Source organism: Aquarana catesbeiana, linkage group LG10 (genome assembly GCF_042186555.1).
Source record: "Aquarana catesbeiana isolate 2022-GZ linkage group LG10, ASM4218655v1, whole genome shotgun sequence".
Classification (NCBI taxonomy): Eukaryota; Metazoa; Chordata; class Amphibia; order Anura; family Ranidae; genus Aquarana; species Aquarana catesbeiana.
Genome location: NC_133333.1, coordinates 179,340,711 through 179,367,526, shown reverse-complemented (window position 1 = coordinate 179,367,526; position 26,816 = coordinate 179,340,711). Strand labels below are relative to the sequence as shown.

Sequence of the window (26,816 nt, the reverse complement as noted above, 5' to 3'; positions counted from 1 at the left end):
GACTATTTCTACTTTCTCTGGAGTTCAGCCTTATACTATTCTTCCAAGTCTCTATCTTTGTAATTTTATTTTATACATGTTCTCTTTATCCACCCGCGCTTTGATAAGACAGCTAACTGTATTTAGACATGTCTGCGCCTAGTCATAGAACAGTCCATCAGCGGTGCTTACACATTCTCGCTCCTGGCATTGTAAACTTTCTTCACATATACAAATTAGATGTTTTCTATGCCGGTGCTGTTTTTATCTCCGCTTTCAGCCATCTACATCTCTAATTTACATACATGTAAATACATTACTCATTGCATTTTAATACAGCATTGACATTACAGCTAGGGACAGAAGTATGAGCTAAATGGTAATACATCATTTGCACCTTGAAAAATCTGTAAAAATATAAGAGAACTGCAGGCAATCGGTTATTAGTCATTTTGGTCTTAATGCATAAGTAATGTAGTTCAAGTAACTTAATGTTACATTTTTTATATAAAGGGGCCCTGTCAAAAGGAAAACCTGCTATGTGAAACATTGGCTGACACCGCTGGGCTGATCAACATATAATGCCATTTTGGCAAACAAAAATATATTTTGTATCAAGTACTACCTAAAGTACGTTTAAAGTGAACCTGTCATCTCTATGTCCTGCATAAGAGTATATAGCCCTGGTGCCTGAGTTTACCCTCATTAGCCCTAAAAACGGTTTCTGTGTGTCCTTTAACCCTCTGTTCACCAACATAGTTTTGACGTAAATGGTGCAGTATATAAGTCGTTATTAAAGTCAATTTTCTTCTACATCAGACAAAAATAACATATTTCACATGCATATATTTTTAGCTACCCAATTCTTACCTTCCAACAAGAAACAGGCAGAGGCTGGTGATCACATAGGATATAATGATTCCTATCCACAATTCCTTGCTGAAAGGGTTCAGAAAACCAAACATGTATGAGCTCTCAGCGGCTGTATCTTTCTTTAGGAGTATACCAATCCCAGTCTGCATGAAGGGTTTGGTGAATGATATGGCATTCTCCCTCACAGATGTAATTGTTAAAGGTGCTATGGCCAAATCAGCTTCCTAAAAGAAGAAAATGCATCACATCATGGGTATAAACTGCTAGCAGGATTGCAAAACTGGCATACAGATATGCCCAAACATAGCTTCAAAAGTGGCCTGGGAATCATGAAAGCTGTATTACTCCATTATGCACATACCACCTTTAACCAGGAAGATGGCCCTTGGCCCCCCACCTCCCACTGCCTAGCTCATTGACAGACCAGTAAAAAAAAAAAAAAAAAGCCCTCTAAATGTCTCACAATGCATATAAAACACATAAACAAAGATAAGGTGATTGCAAATTTTCACGCAGGAATTCCTCTGCTCATGCTGTGCTATGCTTTGGCAGTCTGGAGTTTGGAGGGGTGAACTTTGTTGCTGAAGGCATTATAAACTTTTATATAGCTCCCCCCCATTGTTCCAGGAGACTGTGTTCCCCAAGAGACGGCTCATGATGAAATTTGATTCTCAGCAACATAATTATCAGGCATAGCTGTCTGATCACATTATAGAAATGTCAAGAAGCATCTGGGTCTGTAGCTGCAAATACTCCTAGGAAGCTGTGAAATACATCTGTCACTGTGACAATTGCCTGTGTATAAGGCCCCGCTGGCTACAGAGCCTCACAAACTTGCCAGTTAACCTTTTTAACCCCCATTAGTTAATAGGAAATGCCAAGGTTTCCAAACAATGTGCTACATTGAAAAACAGACCAAGGACATATGATGGACAGTGTTCATAAAAAAGAAATGCATTGCTAGCAATGTATACTAAATTTTAAAGAATTAAAGGAATTCTCCAACCTATATAAAATATTACTTTGCTCACTGTGTCACCCCTGTTATATAACAAGAGAAAAGTCCTTTCTTCCATCAGCTTGTAGACAGGTTGCCCTACTGTATTAATGCTTGATAGACTAGTATGGCTGCCCAGGTTGGGGGGAGAAAAAGTTGAATCTGTTATGTTCAACTGCTTGCGGGCTTTTGGGGTCCAGCCTCCTGTCCTGTGATATATAAAAGTCAGAGGTTCGGATCTTAAGGGTCGTTGGGTCAGCGAACAAAAGGACGGGATTGTACAGGACATGCGGAGACTTGCAGTTCTTCTATGGAGCACCGGCTTTCAATTGTAACAGTTCTAGTAACATCTTGAAAGGTTAACTGCAACCAGTACACTGACTGGTGTAGTGGACATGAGCTCTGCATGTCCCTGATAATGCATCACATACACCTGTACAATTGTGTAGCATATGGGACCATGTCCTCTGCAAGGACTTCACATAACACTGTACACAAGTGGCTCATCTTGGAGTTGGAGGACTGCTTTAATGTTTGACTTTTCAATGACCACAGTCCTTGTTGAGTCCTGACAATAATGAGTATGCCCTCAGTAAGCTGTAAACCTGACGTTACAACATATAATCCTTCTGGTTGCCTGAAGTAACCCAGAAGAACCCAGGCCTCCTAAAAAACCCTTACACTTGACACCCAATGAGTTAATGGTGAACACGTGGAACGGATGTCAACTGTCCATCACAAGATGCCCCCTACCCTTACACGATTTTTCTTTGTACTAGGAGCTGTGTTTTTTAGCATTTACCTACAGGGTCACAGGCTTTAAGGGGGGGGGGGCAGTCTGTGGCCATTGGGTGTAGAAAATGCCCCAGTGTCAGTTTGAGTAAACAATTCTAATGCCCTGTACACACGGTCGGATTTTCCGATGGAAAATGTGTGATAGGACCTTGTTGTTGGAAATTCCGACCGTGTGTGGGCTCCATTACACATTTTCCATCGAAATTTCCGACACACAAAGTTTGAGAGCTTGCTATAAAATTTTCCGACAACAAAATCTGTTGTTGGAAATTCTGATCGTGTGTACACAAATCCGACGCACAAAGTGCCACGCATGCTCAGAATAAATTAAGAGGCGAAAGCTATTGGCTACTGCCCTGTTTATAGTCCCGACGTACGTGTTTTACGTCACCGCATTCAGAACGATCGGATTTTCCGACAACTTTGTGTGACTGTGTGTATGCAAGACAAGTTTAAGCCAACATCCGTTGGCAAAAATACATGGATTTTGTTGTCGGAATGTCCGATCAATGTCCGACCGTGTGTACGGGGCATTAGGCTTTGTGGTCAGTGTGGATAAAAAAAATGCCCCATCATTGGTACTGTATTAGTGGGAGGAATAGTGCCCCATCGTTGGTGTCAGTGTAAGGAATAGTGCCTCCTTTTTTTTAATGTCATTGGGAGCAATAGGGTTCCATTATTTAAATCAGTGGGGGCATCTTTGCCACATCAAATTCTAAAATTTTTTTTTTTTTATTAAAGCGGTGGGGGGGATGGGCTCACTTTTTGTTTTTGTTGTCCAGCATTGACTCACCTTTCGGATGATTTCTCCCACCATTCCACTCCAGTTTCCTTCCTGGTCTTTGGATCCATATTTTCCATCCTTCACTATATGCAATGTGTAATTGAATCCCAGAGACTGAGTGAGTTCAGAGAGAAGATCAATGGCATATCCTTCCAAGGCATCTGATTCAGTCTTCATCGCAAAAGGCTTTTCCTTTATTCCAAAAAAATACCAAATGTGAAAAGTTTATATTTCCAGTCTCGGTAAAAATGTATAAAGTGATAAAAATGTAAGCAAAAAACAAAAACATGACATCATAAAACAAACAGAACCATAAACACACAATAAACACAGAAAAAAATACTTCAATATTTCTTTGTTTTGCTTCAAATACAAACTGAAAAAGAATCAACGATTAAGGAACTTAAAAAAAATAGGTTACCAAAATTGTGGTGACAGTCAGAGTTTTTGGAATTTGACGTTTTGTTCTTTCCTATAATTTAAATAAAATTACATAATCACAAAAAATGAATAATACATTGAAACGTTTGTATGATTTGACTAAAAACTAATAGGGGGAAGATGTCTGGCCATGCACACTAGTTGTTACTGCAGCAATCCATGGCGTCTTTCTGCCAGCTGGGAGATATATGGGCTGGTGGTGAATAAGAAGAAATCTTCCCAAATGTGATGCAAGAGTAAAGAGTAAAGACCCAATAGGAGTTCTAACCTTGGCCCCCACTACCCAAACAAATATATTTTGTCTGGGGTTTCACTTTAAAAAGTATTTATTTTTTCACTTACCTTTAACAAAGCTCTGGCATTTTCTTCACCATCTTTAAAAACAATCAAAAAGCTAAATGTTATTTAAAATTGAAGACAGAAACATTTTAAGTCTTTTAAAGAGACACAGATATAACACATATAAGGTCACTGGTTTACCTACCAAAGGATTTGCATTTCTGTCCCTTCAGTTCTGAGATTCACTCAGACCTGCCACAAAGCAGAGTTCTCTCTGGCAAGGCAGGGGACCTGATTTTTCTCAGCTGTAGTGAAGTAACACTGACAGGTCTTGTCCTTCCCCCAGTTACCACAGCAGCACTTCTGATCGGCTCTCTGTTCTTCTCCTCCCATTCTTATGCCCCGTACACACGGTCGGATTTTCCGATGAAAAATGTTTGATAGGACCTTGTTGTCGGAAATTCTGACCGTGTGTAGGCTCCATCACACATTTTCCATCGGATTTTCCGACACACAAAGTTTGAGAGCAGGATATAAAATTTTCCGACAACAAAATCCGTTGTCGGAAATTCCGATCGTGTGTACACAAATCCGACGGACAAAGTGCCACGTATGCTCAGAATAAATAAAGAGATGAAAGCTATTGGCCACTGCCCCATTTATAGTCCCGACGTACGTGTTTTACGTCACCGCGTTCAGAACGATCGGATTTTCCAACAACTTCGTGTGACCATGTGTATGCAAGACAAGTTTGAGCCAACATCCGTCGATAAAAATCCTAGGATTTCGTTGTCGGAATGTCTGAACAAAGTCCGACCGTGTGTACGGGGCATTAGTCTGAGCTCTGCTGCAACCCCACCTTTTCCCTTATAATGCTGCTTTAGGGACCAAGCTTCAGTCCTACAGATTACACTGTGTTGCAGAATAACAAATGGCTGGCTGATGAGTAATTCTTGCTGTGTGTGTATATACCTCAGAGTACATGGGCAGCAAAGGTTAGGGTTTCTCTTTCCTTTTCCCATACAGGACAAAGTAAAAGCTTCATTTTAACTCTACCCATCTGTACAAGCATATCTGCCCTTTCCATTGTTCTCGTGTCACGCCATTCAGCTGCCAGGCCTGGTGGGAGAAAGCCCTGTGTAAGAACCAAACTGGCCTGTTGGAACTTACAATAGGCTAGGGATTCCTTGCTTGCCATCATGTGACAGAGCTGGTGCAATCATGAGACATCAGCACTGTCACATGATGGGGGAGGGTGAGTTACATGCTTGCTCATATCAAGAAATGCCAGGTATTTCATCTGGCTTCTGGTGGCTGAATAAAGCTGCGAGAGAACAAAGCAAAGTTGCAGCTGGGGAAGAGCTAAGTGACCTTTTTACTTTTCCCTACATAGGCTGAGAAAAGGACCACTTTAAGACAGTCCCACAGGTTTAACTGTGCTCTTTAGTTCATAGGTCAGTTTTCCTTATTTTTCCAGTTATGGGGGTCAGAAATCCAAAAGTTATAACTCTGGACTCACTTTTTACAGCTTCAATGCTGTCAAAGGGAAACGTGCTTCAAGGGGCCTCTCTAGTCCCGATAGCTCCAGGGCTCTGCTCCAGGGCCCCACTGCAATATAAGGGTCATCAGGAAGCCACAACATTTGATAGTATGTCTTAGATCAGAAGAAGGAAAACCCAAATACTCCACACTGCAGCAAGGTGGCTTGTTAACAGACCAACTACCTCTTTCTCAGGCCAAGCCCAACCACATATCTATACTTCCAAGCAGATAAACTACCTCTTTCTCAGGCAAAGCCCAATCACTTATCTATGCTGTACTTCCAAGCAGACCAACTACCTCTTTCTCAGGCAAAGCCCAATCGCTTATCTATACTGTACTTCCAAGCAGACCAACTACATCTTTCTCAGGCAAATCTCAATCACTTACAGTATACATACTTCCAAGTTTAAGTGGACTGCTAATTTCAACAAACTCCAGGGAAACCCAATGTCCACAGTGTTGGGGTTGTACAGTCTCTTTCTCTACACACTTTGAAGTGGGAGATTAATTCTTGAGCTACACACATAGTCACAGGTAGATACAGAGTTCCTCCAACAAACTAAGGTCCTTCTCTCACGGGTACCTTCCAAAAACACAACCACCACCTCTCCATTAAACTCTCCCAACTAGGGGGGTTTATATAGCATTGAAGCTACCAGTAATCACAGGGCCAGACTTACACTAAAAGAGCCCTACACAGAGAAAGAATAAATACACACCCAAAAAAGGTATTCAAAAATAAATAAATAAAACTTACATGACATATACAAATCTACTTGAGACGCTGCGATTACAGTAAGCATGTGCTGTTAGAAATATCAAGGTACTATTACAGACATCTCCTGAAAATGTTAGTTTCGTCAACCACTTTCAAGTACAATCTACTATTGCTTGTCTTTACAAACCTAGCCTACCTAGCCTAGTTAGTTTAGCTTCACTTAATACTTTGTTACCTGTGAACATTTTAATCCAAGATTTTAAAATCTATCTGATAAACAATGCCGAAATGTGCAATTCTTCACCAGCAAGAAGGCCACACCAAACCCTGGAGAAGGACATTCTGCACAATAAAGAAAAGGCTACATTGTTTTCATTATGTAATATTTTAAAATAACACCATAAGAAAATTATTTTCAACTTCATTTGTATTGGCCTCATTTTCTTTCAAAGTTCTCTTTCATGAAATCTTTGGCTTGGCTTGGAAGCAGTGTAAAACAAGGACGTTTTCTGCGTCTCAGCTGGAGATGACCATTCAGAGAATGCATCGTTTTGTTACACTTTTTCAAAGTGCTCTATTGCAGAAAAGGCCTTTTCAAGACTAACTGAATTCCAGCTGGATCTTCTTCCAAGAAAACTGGTATCTCTATTGAAGTTGTTAGATGTCCCATGGCCTCTCAGGATGAAGATGGCAAAACCTTTATCTGTTTTTTATTCCAGCTGTCACTCTTTATAGTTCCATAAATTATTGGGAGGTATTATAAAATATTACACTGCTGTGGGATAGTTTAATGGTGCAAGCTTTCACCACGCACCTTAGTAGTTCCATTCAGGGAACCTTGAAAATGACAATAATGATGTCACCCTAATTAATGAAGGAAGAGCAGTGAAAGATCATGTCATCTTTTCCTTTTGTATTCTCTTACAGAAAAAGTCTAATGCCGCGTACACACGGTCGGACTTTCCGGCATACTTGGTCCGGCGGACCAGAGTGTGCCGGACAATCCGCCCGTGTGTGGGCGGCGGCGGACTTTTCCGGCGGACTTCTTCCCAAAAGCCCGCCGGACCTAGATTTTAAACATGTTTTAAATCTTTCCGTCGGACTCAGTTTCGGGCGGAAAGTCCGCTCGTGTGTGTGCTGGTCCGACGGAAAGCCCGCTCGTGTGTAGGCTGGTCCGACAGACCAAATACGACACGAGGGGATGGTATTGCATCTCGCGCTCGCTGCAATAGGAAAAACAAATCTTCCTATTGCGGCGAGCGCGGGGCATACCAGGCCCTTAGGTCTGGTATGGATTATAAAGGGGAACCCCGCTACGCCGAAAAAATGGCGTGGGGCCCCCCCTAAAATCCATACCAGACCCCGATCCGAGCACGCAGCCTGGCCGGTCAGGAAAGGGGGTGGGGACGAGCGAGCGCCCCCCCCCCCTCCTGAACCGTACCAGGCCGCATGCCCTCAACATGGGGGGTGGGTGCTTTGGGGGAGGGGGGCGCCCTGCGGGGCCCCCCACCCCAAAGCACCTTGTCCCCATGTTGATGAGGACAAGGGCCTCTTCCCGACAACCCTGGCCGTTGGTTGTCGGGGTCTGCGGGCGGGGGCTTATCGGAATCTGGGAGCCCCCTTTAATAAGGGGGCCCCCAGATCCCGGCCCCCCACCCTATGTAAATGAGTATGGGGTACATGGTACCCCTACCCATTTACCTAGGAAAAAAGTGTAAGTAATAAAACACACTACACAGGTTTTTAAAATATTTTATTAAACAGCTCCGGGGGGGGATCTTCCTCCGGCTTCGGGGGTCTTCTTCCGGCTTCGGGGGTCCCTCCGCTTCATCTTCTCCCGGCGTCCGGTTGGTTCTTCTCCGCTCTCCGGCCTCTTCTCCCGGTGTCGCAGGTCTTCGGCCGGCCCCTCCGCTCTCTTCATGTAGCTCTATTGCGAGCGGAGGTCCGGACTTCTGGGCTTCTTGGCTTCTCTTCTCTTCTCTTCCCCCAGATGTTGACACGACGCTCTCTCCGGCTGGACTGGTCTCTGAGGGCTGCGTTGTGACTTATATAGGCGGAGACCCCGCCCCCATATGATGTCACAGTCCTTGGGCATGCTGGGACTGTGACGTTTTAGGGGGCGTGGTCAGTTTTCTAGCTGTACAGGGAGCACAGCCTGCCTGTCCTCCAGTGGCCAAGACTTGTGCTGTCACGCACCCCTAAATGGTTTTCAAAACTTTTTACAGATAAAATATGTGAAAAGTGTGGCGTGCATTTGTATTCAGCCCCCCTGAGTCAATACTTTGTAGAACCACCTTTCACTGCAATTACAGCTGCAAGTCTTTTTGGGTATGCCTCTACCAGCTTTGCACATCTAGAGAGTGACATTTCTGCCCATTCTTCTTTGCAAAATAGGTCAAGCTCTGTCAGATTGGATGTAGAGTGTCTGTGAACAGCAATTTTCAAGTCTTTCCACAGATTCTTAATTGGATTTAGGTCTGGACTTTGACTGGGCCATTCTAAACACATGAATATGCTTTGATCTAAACCATTCCATTGTAGCTCTGGCTGTATGTTTAGGGTCGTTGTCCTGCTGGAAGGTGAACCTCTGCCCCAGTCTCAAGTCTTTTGTAGACTCCAACAGGTTTTCTTCTAAGATTGTCCTGTATTTGGCTCCATCCATCTGACCATCTTCCCTGTCCCTGCTGAAGAAAAGCATCCCCAAAACATGATGCTGCCACCACTATGTTTCACAGTGGGGATGGTGTGTTCAGGGTGATGTGCAGTGTTAGTTTTCCGCCACACATAACGTTTTGCTTTTAGGCCAAAAAGTAAAATTTTGCTTTCAGCTGACCGGGCACCTTCTTCCACATGTTTGCTGTGTCCCCCACATGGCTTCTCCCACCTGAGCTGTGGATCTCTGCAGCTCCTCCAGAGTTATCATGGGTCTCTTGGCTGCTTCTCTGAATAATGCTCTCCTTGCCCGGCCTGTCAGTTTAGGTGGACGGCCATGTCTTGGTAGGTTTGCAGTTGTGCCATACCCTTTCCATTTTCGGATGATGGATTGAACAGTGCTCCGTGAGATGTTAAAAGCTTTGGATTCTTTGTTTATAACCTAACCCTGCTTTAAACTTCTCCACAACTTTATCCCTGACCTCTCTGGGGCCCTTCTAAGGTCACTCCCCAGCCTGAGAGACTGGCATCTGTAGTCAGTACTCTCCAAGTTACCAGGAGGAAGGATCTTCCCTTTCACAGGTTCTGATCCTGCAACCACCAGTTTAGGCTTAAGCGTGCCCGAGGAGATAAGAACATTGGATAATCCAGGGCTTGTCCTCTCCTGTTCCAAGCCAACAAGATGTCCTGTTGTAGAGGCCTGGAATGGAACTGGGCATAGGGCACCGCCTCGAAGGAGGACACCATCCTCCCTAGAAGACTCATACAGACCCGAATGGAGGGTTGTCTGGTGCCCCTTATCTGATGCACCTGATCCTTTAGGGCACAGATCCTTGCGGGTGGCAAGAATACTCTTGCTTAGACTGCATCTAGGATCAGACCTAAATACTAATGCTGCGTCCACACGATCGGACTTCTCGTCAGAAAAAGATATGATGGCTTTTCCGACGGGATTCTGCTCAAGTTTGCCTTGCATACACACGGTCACACAAAAGTTCGCTGAACTTACAACCGTCAAGAACGCGGTGATGTACAACACTATGACGAGCCGAGAAAATGAAGGTTAATGCTTCCGAGTATGCGTTGAATTGTTTCCGAGCATGAGTAGGAATTTTGCTTGTCGGAATTGCCACAAATGATCGCATTTTCGGATAGGAACTTTTTCTAACCGAAAAATTGAGAACATGCTCTCAATCTTTTGCTGGCTGGAATTCGGCCAACAAAAGTCCAATGGAGCATTCACACGGTCGCATTTTCCGATGAAAAACTCTCATCGGTCTTTTGCGGGCCGAAATTCTGATCGTGTGTATGCGGCATTAGACTTTGAGCTGGTATCAAGGTTGACTTTTCGGCATTTATGATCCAGCCTAAGCTTTCCAAATACCGCACTGTGCATGTTATGCTCTGTGCTAGAGCCTGTAGTGAGTGATCTCTGAGCAGGAGGTCGTCCAGATACCCGAGCACCAGGATCCCTTGGGCCCTTAAAAGACCCAATACTGGTGCGGGGACCTTTGTGAACACCCGGGAGCTGTAGCAAGCCCAAAGGGTAGAACCACAAACTGAAAATGACGTTCCTCTACTGCAAATCGCAGGAACCTCTGATGAGGCTGAAAGATAGGTACATGGGTCTTGTGTCCCCATTTAGTTTTTGAACCTTAAATAGGTTCGAGTGAAACCCTGCGCCCCTTTCAGGTACAGGAACCTCTACAATCACTCCTTGATGCACTAAATGATGTAGTGCCTGAGGAAATAAATCTCTTTTTGGAGGATCCGAGGAAACGCTGGATCTTAAAAACCTCTGAGAGGGAACCCCCCCGCAACTCCAGTTTGTAACCGCAGGATATAGTTGAGGTGACCCACTTGTTTTGAACTATTGTTCTCCAAATGTCCGCAAAGTGCAGCAGCCTTCCCCCCACCCGATGGACTGGGGGCATCACCCCTCAAAAGGAGGGCTTGGTGCTAGGTTTAGAAGCATTTTGGACCCAGGGCTTTTTCTGGCCCTGGCCTTGTGGCTTACCCCTGGCCCTAGCGCCCTGTTGTCTGCAGAACTGCCTTGGCGCTGAGACATTTGAGGAAGCAGTCCCTGAGGGTTTAAATGAGGGACACCTGGTGCTTTTCTTCACAGGATGTAGAGAACTCTTCCATCCGTAAATTTTTTGGATGAAATGATCACCAAACGTTCCCCATGAAAACGGAAACCTGCCAATAACTCCTCTAAGAACGGCTGATCAGTTCTTAAACCACAAAAGTCTGTGCATATGTACAGATAAGAGAGCCAAATGAGAAACCTGCTGTATTGAATCCTTTAAGGTAGTGGTCCCCAACCTTTTTGGCACCGGGGACCGGCTGCATGGAAGATAATTGTGCCAAGGACTGGAGGGTGGGGTGGGGTAAACAATTCAATGGCTGGTGTTAGCGCTTCAATCATCATGACACCATACTTGATATGGTGTCAGGGTGATTGAAGCACATTCTTTCTATTATTACATAGTAGTGAAATGAAATAGTTCAACTCACTATAATGCAGAATCAGTAGAAGCCCTGAGTGTGTCATTTGCCACCGGATGTGGATTGTCACTTGCCACACCACCTGCTACGTAGCCTGTCACCAGTTGTGAAACTGTCACTTGTCACGTCACCTGCCACTAGATGTGGATTGTCACTTGCCACGTTGCCTGTAACCAGATGTGGAATGTCACTTGCCACATTGCCTGTCACCAGATGTGGAATGTCACTTGCCACATCACCTGCCACGTTGCCTGTCACCAGATTCGGCATGTCACCTGCCACATTGCCTGTCACCAGATGTGGAATGTCACCTGCCACGCCACCTGCCACATTGCCTGTCAACAGATGCGGAATGTCACCTGCCATATTGCCTGATCATCTTCCTGGTTAGGCCTGTCAGGCCGTCTGACCTGATCCTTTACGGACTGGCAGATACCAACAGCTGGCAGAATAGCTGAACTGGCCAAAGAAAAGGAAGCCTTTAATAACGAATCCAATTTCTTGTCAACAGGGTCTTTCAAGCCCTGTGCGTTATCGACAAGTTATGTTCTTGTTTAAGGAAGAGACTGCTGCATCTACGGCTGGCATGCTCCACTTCTTAACGAACTTTTCATCCATGGGATTTAAAAGGGAAAACCTCTTAGGAGGAACAAAAATCCTGTCAGGATGTTCCCAATCAGCATACACTGCCTGTTCCAAAAGAGGGTGTAAGGGGAAAGCCTGTGTGGCCTGAAGAGGCCTCAGGGATCCCAAAAAGGACCAGGGAGGCTCAGTAACCTCTGCAAGAGGCAACTTAAAGGCAGAACAAACCATTTGGTAAGAGTCAGGATCAAAAGCCTCTGTGATTGAGAGGCAGACATCAGCTGGATATCTTCTTGTCCAGATTGCTCGGAAGCAGACTCATCCGCCAGGCCATCCACAGAATTAGCACACCGCAGAAGGGAGACCCTTTAATAGGGCTCACCAAGCCCCTATGCAACAATCCTGCTAAGCACTTTTAGCCTGCCAAGCAACACCTGGTGACTCACGTGACCTGGGTAAAGAGAAATAAACCACTGCAAGTGCCTGGTTCAGAGCCTGCTCTGTGTCCCACAGCTGCCTTCGAAGGAAGCATCGCATTCTTGGCATACACAGCTTACAAGCTGGCTGTGCGCCAAAATGTTCTGCCCATGCCTGTGCACGCATGTGCGCTGTCCTGGCGAACAGACGTGGCCGTATTCGCATATGACGCGAATCTTCGTACGCCCAGATAAAGACTACGGCGCATGTGTGGCAACGCCGTGTGCGCCATGGCCGCCAAACAAACTGGTGAGCCCAGTGGCGCTTTTGCAAACGCACGTGCGCCATGGCAAACCAAGGCAAAATAGGGCACATGTGCCATTATACAGGTAAAAAACAGCCAGACACAAGCAAAAAAGGTAGACTTTAAAAAAAAAAACACAGCTAGCCCAAAAAACTCCCCTGTATGGTCACTGCACACAGGTGTCCAGCCTCTAGCCAGCTTGATTGATTGTTACAATCACTGGGACACCCCACAATAATAAAAAAGGGGTTTCACTTACCCGTCCAGGCGCAGGGCCGCTTATAAACTAAGAGCCCAATCTTCACCCTTTATGATGGGTTCCTGTCACTTGAGGACCTTCAAGGACTGGGTACCCATTTCATGTTTAGTGTCCACTCCCTTGGACCTGTACAGCACCCTGAAGGAATGCCTTAGAGCTGTGGTGTCCAGGATTCCACTTCACAGGGTCCATCGCCCAGAGGCCGCAATACAGGCAAAACCTCGCAGGATCTTGAGTCTTCTTTGCAAGGCTCGGGTACCATTTATCTAAGCATATAAAGCCTGCGTCAAATGGATATGATCGGTCAGTTCCTTTATTCATTAAAAGAACTGTTTGTGGAACTAGAGACCTGGAGCTCAGAGAGCTCAAACAACCATGCCATCCACCTTGCAGACACTGGTAAAAAAACGAAGTACTTCCTGTATGGGAGGGGTTATATAGGGGATCACTTCCTGTCTAAAGACCTTTGGTCTACCAGTGTCCATTCATTGGAGATTAAGTATAACCCAGCAGGTAATGAATATTAGCCTAACTCTGTGTCCCATGATGTATGAAAAAGAAAAATCCCTACATTTTCCCACTCCTGGGGAGCTGCAGGTGACATGGACAGCCAATCATAGAAGTGCATGGCTGTACACATGTGTATTTATGTAACTGCTGAGGCTCTGTCACATTGACATTTACCTGCACCTTTGCCTAGGACATATTTCTCTTTTTTCTCTTTCAGGAAATACGCCATATCTGCAGGTAAACACAGATGCAAAACAGCATCAGCATTTGCACAAGTACAAAAATGTACAGTCATACACTTCTATGGCTGGCCACCTGCAGCTCCTTGGGCATGGAAAACTGCTGAAAAGATTTCTCTAGCATTCCTTTGTCACCTCTCATCGTCCGTATGCATGTACCCTTACCATTAAACATTGTCTGTGAAGGTCCTCATTTATCCAGGTCATCATATAGCTATTAATAGTCACATTTAACTGGACTTGTTTTGTAACTAAAGATATTTTACCATTTTTTGGATCAAATTTTGGAACTGAAGAATCCATTTGGATGAGTGTTGAGGCTAGTTCAAGATTACAAATCAAGAATCTAACTGCTACTAGCTATATCAGTCATAAAAAAACAAAACATTTTTAATAATCATGATATTTGCCTCCCCTGTTGTTACAGAAAAGAAGAGACTAACTAAAGGCATTTGTGCTTAAGAACATCTTGTTTTCTAAACCTGTAATGCTGAACTGTGGAATAGGTCACACTCGGTTACTAAGACCAGTTAATACTGCCTAGCAACTGCTGTAGGTGGATGTCAGTGTTTGCATTAAGTTAAATGCATGTATTTATTTTTCCCATTTAAATTGAAACATGTAAATGTAACTTTATATGTATTTTATATACAATATTAACTTATTATGTGGTGTACAGGAGGCCAGGGATGGGTCCTGGACAGCAAGACTATTTCCCCACTATCTGAGTTGTGGCCCATTTGAGGGGACAGTTTGAAGACATTGTTGAGTACTCAGGGGTTATCAACCATACAGGGTAGTATGGCTGGAGAGAACTGATTTTCATTACTCTCTGGACTGGTAGGTCCTCATTAGGGACCTGGAATTTCAGAGGTTTGAAGAGTTTTGGGAAGAAAAAACTTCCAACCCCTAATCATGGGATCTTTGGTCCAGAAGGGGCTAACCTGTCTGCATCAGAGTGCATAAAAGGAAGAGGAAACAGCCAGCACCTGTCTGAGTTTATTGTCCAAACAGATGCCTCCAGGGGAGGGCTTAGGAACTGTTCTCTCCCATGGGGAGAACCACCCATAGTCTTTCTTAGTAGAAAGTTGACAGCCACCAAGAGAAATTACATCAAAGTGGAGCAGAAGTGCCTGGCGATTAAGTTGGCTCTGGACTCCTTGGAAGGAAGTTTCATCTGGCATTGGACCATGCCCCACTGACCTGGATGAGACAGAACAGACACAGGAACGCCAGGGTAACCAGATGTTTCCTAACATTTTAAGAGTTCAAGTTCATGGCAAAAAATTGGCCTAGAAAACAATACCAAAATGTGAATGCCCCCCACACCTCTGTGTTGAGGAGGTGGTGGTGGTGGGGGCACCTCATGGCAAAGAATTCTCTGAGGATCTGAAAAAAGAATTTTTGCTCTACATAAAGATGGCCTAGGCTATAAGAAGATTGCCAAGACCCTGAAACTGAGCTGCAGCACGGTGGCCAAGACCATACAGCGTTTATAGCAACTTACACTGGTCTTATAAGGGCATATTGAATGTATTGTTAATTGAGGCTAATATAAAGATTATGACTAGGTGGTATTTAGTTTCTCCCTGGCCATTGAAGCTTTATCCCAATGTGTCACCCTTTTGCTTTAGAGGTTGCCAAATGCTGGGGACAATGCTTTATATCTGGTGGGAATGCCCTAGACTTCGGGCTTTTGGAACAAAGTTTTTGCTCTTGCTCGACAAGTCACTGGGGCCAATATTCCACAATCCACACAAGTGTTTTTTTTTTTAATGATCCGCTGGAAATGGTTTCTCGATCCACTCAGAGGCTGGCCTTCTTTATTTTCTTTGCGGTCAAAATAATTATTGCTGGATCGTGGAAGAAGACCTCGGTTCTAGTCTACCGAGTATGGCAAAAAGTATAATGGATCATGTCTCATGAGAGAATTACGAGCATTATTCAGGACTCATATAGCTGCTTTGAAAGAGTTTGGGGACCATTATATGCATATTGACCTTTAAACTGGAAGTATTTGGGCTACCTTGTATATTGTCTTTGCATTCCCTGGGATCCTTCTTTTTTCTCCTTTCCTTTCTTTTCTCTCCTTCTCTTCCCCTGCTTTCCTCTTTTATTTATTTATTTATTTTCTATGATAGTGCTGTAGATCATTGTACTGTCTAGCCCTGCCAATGAGTTCCCCTGGTAAGGAGGAGGGCCTTCTTTGGATCCTTATGACTTCATATTGGTAACATATGTATCGTCACGGTCTCCTTGCTATGTTTAGTGGCTGGGTTCATTTGCTATACTGGCTTACTGCTTTCCTGGGCTAATGTTGAGTTACCATCTGGCTATCTATGTATGATGATCTCCTTTATGTTGGATGACTATATAACATTTTTTTCAACAGAAATTGAAAGAAAAAAAAATGCTGTTAAGTGCTTCAGCATTCACACATTTTTTTTCTTTCAATTTCTATTGAAAAAATGTTATATAGTCATCCAACATAAAGGAGATCATCATACACAGATAGCCAGATGGTAACTCAACATTAGCCCAGTAAAGCAGTACAAATGCCTGTAATGTGTCACAACTCACAACAAATGCCTGTAATGTGTCTAATAAGTGTATTGCCTGTGATTGCAGCCCCATCTAGTGGTCATAATGCAGTATTTTTCTGCTTGCAAGATTTTGGCAAAATACTGCATTATGGTCACTAGATGGAACAGACAATCATTGGAAATACATGTATTAGACACAGTATAGGGATTATTCATGACAGCTGTGCAAATGCTCCATCCCTGTTTTTTTTGTAAACAGCTGCAAATGATATTGTAAAATGCAGAAGAAAAAAAATTACTTCACGATATAAGCTTTTCATGAAAAGAATGCTTAAAAAAATGTCAAGAACCTAATGCCTCCCAATTAATTGCTGCCTAATGGAACACATTTATAGACTGGGCTCTGTGTATTCTGTACTATGGACAAAAGAGACAACAATGTGGGGGGGATACCGCAGACATCATAGGGTGCCTTTTCTTACCATCACTGAGCTCCCCACCATCTGATTGAGAGCTCTGCATGGCATCTCTTATGTGACCATGACTAAGACTGGCAATAGGTTATTCAAACACCAAAATCTGTGGCAGGAGGAGAAGGGGTGTGCTCGTTTCCCCATACTCAGAAGTTTGGATTTTTTACTGTGCCCAGTGGATGGCCACTGATGCTGTAACTTTCATGCGTGTGTACTGTTATATTACCCTAGCAGTCATAAATACCAAGTGTGTAAACTGCACTGCACATTTGGCACAAGTTTTTTCTTGGCATACAAAGTCTCTTCTACCAAAAAGTGCCTATGTTGTTTGCAAGGTGCCTTAGGTATCATTACATAATTTGAGATCCATTTGCAGGATGCGTTTGAGTACCATTTCTTGAGTGGAGCTGCATTTGCAAGGTGCCTTGGGCTATCATTACTTGAGTTAGGGTACGTTTGCAAGGTGCCTTTTAAAACAAATGGCATCACGTTTAGTTATGCTGTAAAATTCAGCAAAATACATATCTTACCACATGTTACCTCAACACAATGGTTTAAATCAAGTCCAAATGACTATCTTCATGGTAATAAAGGCATTTAGAAACATTTTCCTTTCTAGTGCTGGCCATACGTTATACAGTTTTCTTCTACAGATTTCCTTTAGATTTACCAAAACCATATAATATGAGATCAAATCTAAACACTTTCAATCAGACAGGCCCTTGTACTACACAGTTGAAGGTAAATCTAAAGGAAATTGAATAAGAAAATTGTATGGTCTATGGCCAGCTTAAGACTTCATAGACACAATTACATTTGTTATATACAGTACGCATGTGGAGAGAGGTGTAGTTTTGTAAGACAATGGAAAACACAGTTTGTAACGAGTAAGACTCTGTGGGACCTTTAGGCAAAAACAATGCTATCAATCTATGAACACAAATCCTATTTTCTTATTCCCTCTTGAACAGTAATGTACAATGCATTCCTTAGAATAAGAAAGGGTCTTGTAATCTTAGACAGTAAAACATATGGTTTTAGTTTACTTAGAACTGTGAAGGTACAGTCTGTACATTGGGTAAAAGAAGTATTGAACACGTCACCATTTTTCTAGCTAAATATATTTCTAAAGGTGCTATTGACATTAAACTTTCACCACATGTTGGTAACAACCCATGCAATCCATACATACAGAGAAACCAAAACAAATAATTTCATAAATTAACTATGTGTAATCAAATGGAATGACACAGGGAAAAAGTATTTAACACATGAAGAAAGGGAGGTGCAACAAAAGCATAGAAAGCCAAGACACCAGCTGAAATCTATCAGTAATTAGAAAGCAGTCCTGCCCCTTGTCAGTGTAAATTAATATCAGTTGGTTCAGCCTCAACTGACGGCCTATAAAAAGATGTCTCATTACCAAGGTGTCACACAAGAAACATCCCATGATGGGTAAAAGCAAAGAGCTCTCTCAAGACCTTCGCAACCTTATTGTTGCAAAACATACTGATGGCATTGGTTACAGAAGGATTTCTAAACTTCTAAATGTTCCAGTGAGCACTGTTGGGGCTATAATCTGCAAGTGGAAAGAACATCATTTCACCATAAACCGGCCATGACCAGGTGCTCCTCACAAGATTTCTGACACAGGAGTGAAAAAATTATTAGAAGAGTTGTCCAAGAGCCAAGGGCAACATGTGGAGAGCTTCAGTAAGAACTGGAATTAGATACAATTGTTTCAAAGAAAACAATAAGTAATGCATTCAACCGCCATGACCTGTATGCACGCTCACCATGCAAGACTCTATTGCTGAAGAAAAAGCATGCTGAAGCCCATTTACAGTTTGCTGCACAACATTTAGACAAGCCTGTGAAATATTGTGAGAATATTATCTGATCAGATGAGACCAAAATTGGACTCTTTGGATGCCATAATACACACCATGTTTGGAGGTCAAATGGCACATCACCCCAAAAACACCCCCATACCAACAGTGAAGTTTGGAGGTGGGAACATCATGGTGTGGGCGGGGTTGTTTTTCAGCATACGGTACTGGCAAATTTCATATCAATGAAGAAATGATGAATGGAAAAATGTACCAAGACATTCTTGATAAAGTCTGCTGCCATCTACCAGGATGATGAAGATGAAACAAGGGTGGACATTTCAGCAAGACAATGATCCCAAACACAAAGTGTAATAAGATATGTGGCGCTACCTCAATCCTTGGTACCTTGATACCTTTGATAAAGTCACATGTGGTGTGACGCAACGCGTCAGAGAGGGAGGAGCCAGCTGCCGCTGCTTCCAGGGTACGGCCGAACCCAGAAGCCTATACTTTCATTACTGATCGCTTTTTATTGCTATGTAAGTTACTACAGTGCTTTTATTAAAATTTATTTTAACTTACTACACTATGGAGCCCATTCTTTTCCTTTCACTATTTACCTGAGAAATACCGACTGAGGGTGGGAGAGTGCCATTTCTTCCTTTACCAACCTATACTCCCCTGGGAGCTGGGACCTCGATTGGAAGTCGATTCTGGAAGCCGCTCCGGTGTCTACATCCCTGCCCACCTGTGGATTTAAGCTTGATTCGGCCCATTGGGGGCCGCCACTGCAGGTGAGAGGCTGGGGGAAATGGTCACCGCACATCGGAACAAAATTGGATGAATTTTAGACATCTGTCATCACTGCACTTGCACTTTTCCTCACTTTTAGAAGGAGTTCTTGCTGTTTACATTGGAAGTCGCATTGAAAATTGCATTGCATGGTTTTGGACTGCACAATATATTTTCACCTTCATTTCGTTTGATGCTATTTTTTGCTACCAGTTCAAAGTGGATTGGACACTTATTATATAACATGGCAATACTGACATTATTTGTTTTATTTGTTTATTTGCATAATATTTTCTCATATTTCATATTTTAAGCACACTGCACTTTGTAAGTATTCCCTCTTTGGGAGTCGCATTGGAAAATCGCATTGCATGTTGGTGTATTGCACTCATCATTTTCACACATTATTATTATTTCATTCTGATGTTAGGGTATGTTAATTGATTGGACACGCATTCTATTCATGTGACATTGTTCACACTTATTGTTTCCATCACTGGTGGTTATGCTAGAAGTTCACAATTAATTGGACACACAGTATATCATGTGATCTTTGTTCACACTGATTGTTCCCATATATGGGGTCTAATTGTTTCATTGTATGTACCTTGCACTTTGTTGGTTTATTTACACATTATTTTTGCAGCTACCTTTAGTTAATATTTTGGCACCATATTTTGGTTTTAGACTATTCCGTTTATTTTATTTTGTCACATCGAGATTGAGGTAGCGCCACATATCTTATTACACTTTATTATTAGGGTTATGTGAGTACACTATTCTATGTTGGCGGCTCCTTGTATATTTTATCTATTAGTGTGGTTTTGCGCATTAGTTAATTTATATTTTATTCATGATCCCAAACACAAAGCCAAGGAAACTCTCAATTGGTTTCAAAGAAAGAAAATAAAGCTGCTAGAATGGCGCAGCCAATCACCTGACTTGAATCCAATAGAAAATCTATGGAAAGAACTAAAGATCAGAGTTCATAGAAGAGGCCCAGGGAACCTTCAAGATTTGAAAACTGTTTGTGTGAAAGAATGGACCAAAATCACACCTGAGCAATGCATGCGACTAGTTTCTCCATACAGGAAGCGTCTAGAAGCTGTCATTACCAACAAGGGTTTTGTACGAAGTATTAATAAATTTCAGTTAGCGTGTTCAATACTTTTTCCTTGTGTCATTCCATTTTATTACACATAACTTCATTTCTGAACTTATTTTTCTTGTATGTATGGATTGCATGGGTTGTTACCGACATGTGGTGAAAATTTCATGTCAATAGCACGTTTAGAAATATATTTATCGAGAAAAATTGTGACGTGTTCCATACTTATTTTACTCGCTGTATACAAATATACAGTATATATATATATATATATATATATATATATATATATACACACACACACACACACACAGTATGTATATGTATATGTATATATATATATATATATATATATATATATATATATATATATATATGTGGAATTAATCCAGATTGACTGGTCCTGTCAGACTCTTATGCCTGCATCAGCTGTCAATCACCTATCTAGTGGAGAGAGGTGTAGTTTTGTAAGACAATGGAAAACACAGTTTGTAACGAGTAAGACTCTGTGGGACCTTTAGGCAAAAACAATGCTATCAATCTATGAACACAAATCCTATTTTCTTATTCCCTCTTGAACAGTAATGTACAATGCATTCCTTAGAATAAGAAAGGGTCTTGTAATCTTAGACAGTAAAACATATGGTTTTAGTTTACTTAGAACTGTGAAGGTACAGTCTGTACATTGGGTAAAAGAAGTATTGAACACGTCACCATTTTTCTAGCTAAATATATTTCTAAAGGTGCTATTGACATTAAACTTTCACCACATGTTGGTAACAACCCATGCAATCCATACATACAGAGAAACCAAAACAAATAATTTCATAAATTAACTATGTGTAATCAAATGGAATGACACAGGGAAAAAGTATTTAACACATGAAGAAAGGGAGGTGCAACAAAAGCATAGAAAGCCAAGACACCAGCTGAAATCTATCAGTAATTAGAAAGCAGTCCTGCCCCTTGTCAGTGTAAATTAATATCAGTTGGTTCAGCCTCAACTGACGGCCTATAAAAAGATGTCTCATTACCAAGGTGTCACACAAGAAACATCCCATGATGGGTAAAAGCAAAGAGCTCTCTCAAGACCTTCGCAACCTTATTGTTGCAAAACATACTGATGGCATTGGTTACAGAAGGATTTCTAAACTTCTAAATGTTCCAGTGAGCACTGTTGGGGCTATAATCTGCAAGTGGAAAGAACATCATTTCACCATAAACCGGCCATGACCAGGTGCTCCTCACAAGATTTCTGACACAGGAGTGAAAAAATTATTAGAAGAGTTGTCCAAGAGCCAAGGGCAACATGTGGAGAGCTTCAGTAAGAACTGGAATTAGATACAATTGTTTCAAAGAAAACAATAAGTAATGCATTCAACCGCCATGACCTGTATGCACGCTCACCATGCAAGACTCTATTGCTGAAGAAAAAGCATGCTGAAGCCCATTTACAGTTTGCTGCACAACATTTAGACAAGCCTGTGAAATATTGTGAGAATATTATCTGATCAGATGAGACCAAAATTGGACTCTTTGGATGCCATAATACACACCATGTTTGGAGGTCAAATGGCACATCACCCCAAAAACACCCCCATACCAACAGTGAAGTTTGGAGGTGGGAACATCATGGTGTGGGCGGGGTTGTTTTTCAGCATACGGTACTGGCAAATTTCATATCAATGAAGAAATGATGAATGGAAAAATGTACCAAGACATTCTTGATAAAGTCTGCTGCCATCTACCAGGATGATGAAGATGAAACAAGGGTGGACATTTCAGCAAGACAATGATCCCAAACACAAAGTGTAATAAGATATGTGGCGCTACCTCAATCCTTGGTACCTTGATACCTTTGATAAAGTCACATGTGGTGTGACGCAACGCGTCAGAGAGGGAGGAGCCAGCTGCCGCTGCTTCCAGGGTACGGCCGAACCCAGAAGCCTATACTTTCATTACTGATCGCTTTTTATTGCTATGTAAGTTACTACAGCGCTTTTATTAAAATTTATTTTAACTTACTACACTATGGAGCCCATTCTTTTCCTTTCACTATTTACCTGAGAAATACCGACTGAGGGTGGGAGAGTGCCATTTCTTCCTTTACCAACCTATACTCCCCTGGGAGCTGGGACCTCGATTGGAAGTCAATTCTGGAAGCCGCTCCGGTGTCTACATCCCTGCCCACCTGTGGATTTAAGCTTGATTCGGCCCATTGGGGGCCGCCACTGCAGGTGAGAGGCTGGGGGAAATGGTCACCGCACATCGGAACAAAATTGGATGAATTTTAGACATCTGTCATCACTGCACTTGCACTTTTCCTCACTTTTAGAAGGAGTTCTTGCTGTTTACATTGGAAGTCGCATTGAAAATTGCATTGCATGGTTTTGGACTGCACAATATATTTTCACCTTCATTTCGTTTGATGCTATTTTTTGCTACCAGTTCAAAGTGGATTGGACACTTATTATATAACATGGCAATACTGACATTATTTGTTTTATTTGTTTATTTGCATAATATTTTCTCATATTTCATATTTTAAGCACACTGCACTTTGTAAGTATTCCCTCTTTGGGAGTCGCATTGGAAAATCGCATTGCATGTTGGTGTATTGCACTCATCATTTTCACACATTATTATTATTTCATTCTGATGTTAGGGTATGTTAATTGATTGGACACGCATTCTATTCATGTGACATTGTTCACACTTATTGTTTCCATCACTGGTGGTTATGCTAGAAGTTCACAATTAATTGGACACACAGTATATCATGTGATCTTTGTTCACACTGATTGTTCCCATATATGGGGTCTAATTGTTTCATTGTATGTACCTTTCTCTTTGTTGGTTTATTTACACATTATTTTTGCAGCTACCTTTAGTTAATATTTTGGCACCATATTTTGGTTTTAGACTATTCCGTTTATTTTATTTTGTCACATCGAGATTGAGGTAGCGCCACATATCTTATTACACTTTATTATTAGGGTTATGTGAGTACACTATTCTATGTTGGCGGCTCCTTGTATATTTTATCTATTAGTGTGGTTTTGCGCATTAGTTAATTTATATTTTATTCATGATCCCAAACACAAAGCCAAGGAAACTCTCAATTGGTTTCAAAGAAAGAAAATAAAGCTGCTAGAATGGCGCAGCCAATCACCTGACTTGAATCCAATAGAAAATCTATGGAAAGAACTAAAGATCAGAGTTCATAGAAGAGGCCCAGGGAACCTTCAAGATTTGAAAACTGTTTGTGTGAAAGAATGGACCAAAATCACACCTGAGCAATGCATGCGACTAGTTTCTCCATACAGGAAGCGTCTAGAAGCTGTCATTACCAACAAGGGTTTTGTACAAAGTATTAATAAATTTCAGTTAGCGTGTTCAATACTTTTTCCTTGTGTCATTCCATTTTATTACACATAACTTCATTTCTGAACTTATTTTTCTTGTATGTATGGATTGCATGGGTTGTTACCGACATGTGGTGAAAATTTCATGTCAATAGCACGTTTAGAAATATATTTATCGAGAAAAATTGTGACGTGTTCCATACTTATTTTACTCGCTGTATACAAATATACAGTATATATATATATATATATATACACACACACACACACAGTATGTATATGTATATATATATATATATATATATATATATATATGTGGAATTAATCCAGATTGACTGGTCCTGTCAGACTCTTATGCCTGCATCAGCTGTCAATCACCTATCTAGAACCACGTTGCAAGGCATTCCTGCCCGAGACGTGGACAGATGGGAGATGCATAGAACAGAGCATGCATTGGATAAGCAAAGCTTTTTGGTGGAGGGAATGTGAGCATGCGCATGGTGGTGGAAACGCTGTTGAGACTAGATGTGCTTGCACAGCGCTGCCTCCAACAGCAAGGAAGTGAAGCTACCTGGCAGTATCACTGGATATTTTCTTTTTGCACAAAGACTTATAGAAAAAACAAACAGCATCTGCAGGTAATCAATTTATTGTCACAATTATTTTGAATCTGTTTTCCAGACATGGTAAAATGAAGGTTACATTTAACCATGTATTACACAAATTGAATATCCTTTGATAGTGGAAACAGTGCATTTAAAAAAGGGAAATTAAGTAAAATTAAGTAATAATGAGTATTCATTTCTAATATGAGTTTAACAATTTTATTAATATAGATATATTGAAATTGGTTTAGACAACCTTTGGTTGGAAATGAAATCCAGGTTATTGGGGAAATTTGTAAAAATGGGATTAGTTTAGATTAAGATAACAATTTTGTAATTTTACATTTATACAATAAGCCCTTATTGAGAGAAAAAAAGATTAGGATGAGGTTGTTATTTGGAATACAGATGCCATAATATTTAACAAAGCCAAGATGGATGGGATACATAAGAAGTTTTTCTACAAAAATGATATTGTAAGGTTTTTGATGATAACTTGATGTGCGGTCCATGATGTAAGAGTAATAATAAATAAAATGTAAATATAACAGACCCATCACATCAAGTCCACACACCCTGTTAGGATAGATGCCACCTGCAGCCAGTTGTTTTATAGTTTTTGATGCTTTCTGGTCCATCATACAGATTGTTGGTCCTTTTGTTTTTATTTATTTTTATTTTTGAAATCCAAAGCAGAATATGTGGATTGTGAAATGATGTGCCCCTTTTTCTTGTAAGTGCCGTGGTATAAAAAGAAGAATATTTTGGATTTATGGGCATCTCTCCATGACCGCAGGGTATTGTTATCATTTATTATAATATTGCCAGAAAAAAGTTGTCTTTTGAAACATGAAACTGGAGTTCTTACACAAACAGCGTAATAGAAAACAAGCCATTGTAATATATTTATGTAGCTGGACCCAGTGATGAAGGGTTCACCCCGATATATCAGAGCTGTAGCTTTTATGCAAAGGTGCTATTAGACAAAGTTAGATATTGTTTTGGTCAAACATTTAATTTTTAAGGGTCCGACATTCTGCGCAGCAAATATACAGCTAACTAAATGTTTGTCTAATGAAAGGTTTAAAATATGAGTTTGCTTATGTACAAATCTAACAATGAAAAATGCGTACATTTGAATCCGGCCACCTTATTGCCTCTATTGGAGGAGGCTGGAGACAAAGGAAGACACATGTGTTAAATTGATGTGGGAATCAGCTGCTGTGAGCCCAGTGCGGGACACACTCCCTGAAGACCCAGATATTACATTTTTTGTAGATTTGAGTATGCAGTTTATCACCCAGAAGGATACTCTGTATTCAAAGTCATTGGATCCTTTTTCCCCAGCTCCAGAAGCAGAGCTCCATGTTTTAGCAAAGCCTGTGAGCTATAAAAAGAGTGTATATTTATATAGATAGTCGAGATATAGAGAGCTTTTGGTTCCATTTAAAGGGCCAGAAGTTTGTTTTTATTTCGGCAGGTAAACCAATCAAGCATGCCAAGTTAATTTGATCGGCTGTTTTCAGCCTTCCAGGTTCTTGCTGAAGTAGCCATATTAACTTTAAAACTCACACATGGAAGCAGACCAGGTGACTCTAAGGATGCTGCATTACAGCCCCGGACAATTGATGGGTCTGTGCAACTCAGAGATTCCACCCTAGTTCTGGCCCAGTATAGCTGGGATTAATAATTCAACTTTAAGGACCCCAGAACGAGAAGAACAAGTGGTCCACAGGGGGCAACTTCTTATAAAACAGGACTTTATAAAAGGTGATCATTTATGTCTGTCAACCACTCTTTTCCCTTCAGCTTGACACATGAACGTGGGATAGAGCCAGGGTTCTCCACAGTTGTTTTTATAACATACCACTTCCTGTTTTACCTGTTACCAAAGGTGTTACCAAAAGCTGAACATCCCTTCCAGAGATTACAAAAACATATATCCAGATGCCCAAGTCAGGATCTTACAAGTATGCATTTTGTCTGTATGGACATGTTTTTTGGATGTCCAGTGGCAAATGCTACTGCAAAGGCCACAGTAAAAAGTGTTATCAGAAGTAGTTTGTAAGTACAGAGTGCCAGAAAGTACAGAGAGTAACAGAGTAAATCATTTTTTATAGGAGAGTCCTTACTAGAAGTTTTGAGGTTTTATTTTTACACCCCCTACTGTCTACAATATAGCGGACAAAGTAAAGTAAGAAACTAGAACATTTTTGCCT

At 41.6% G+C, this 26,816-nt stretch overlaps 1 protein-coding gene across 2 annotated transcripts in view; it reads right to left on the bottom strand.

Moving 5' to 3' along the window:
- LOC141111055 (probable glutamate receptor) overlaps positions 1-26,816 on the bottom strand; it is a 78,256-nt gene that overhangs the window by 27,202 nt on the left and 24,238 nt on the right. For both annotated transcript variants that reach the window (XM_073603007.1, XM_073603008.1), the window contains 4 exons: positions 4,212-4,243; positions 3,850-3,900; positions 3,438-3,620; positions 850-1,076 (listed from right to left, as the gene is read on the bottom strand). In XM_073603007.1, coding sequence (XP_073459108.1) covers positions 850-1,076; positions 3,438-3,620; positions 3,850-3,900; positions 4,212-4,243 — 493 coding nt within the window. The remainder of the gene's footprint in view (positions 1-849; positions 1,077-3,437; positions 3,621-3,849; positions 3,901-4,211; positions 4,244-26,816) is intronic.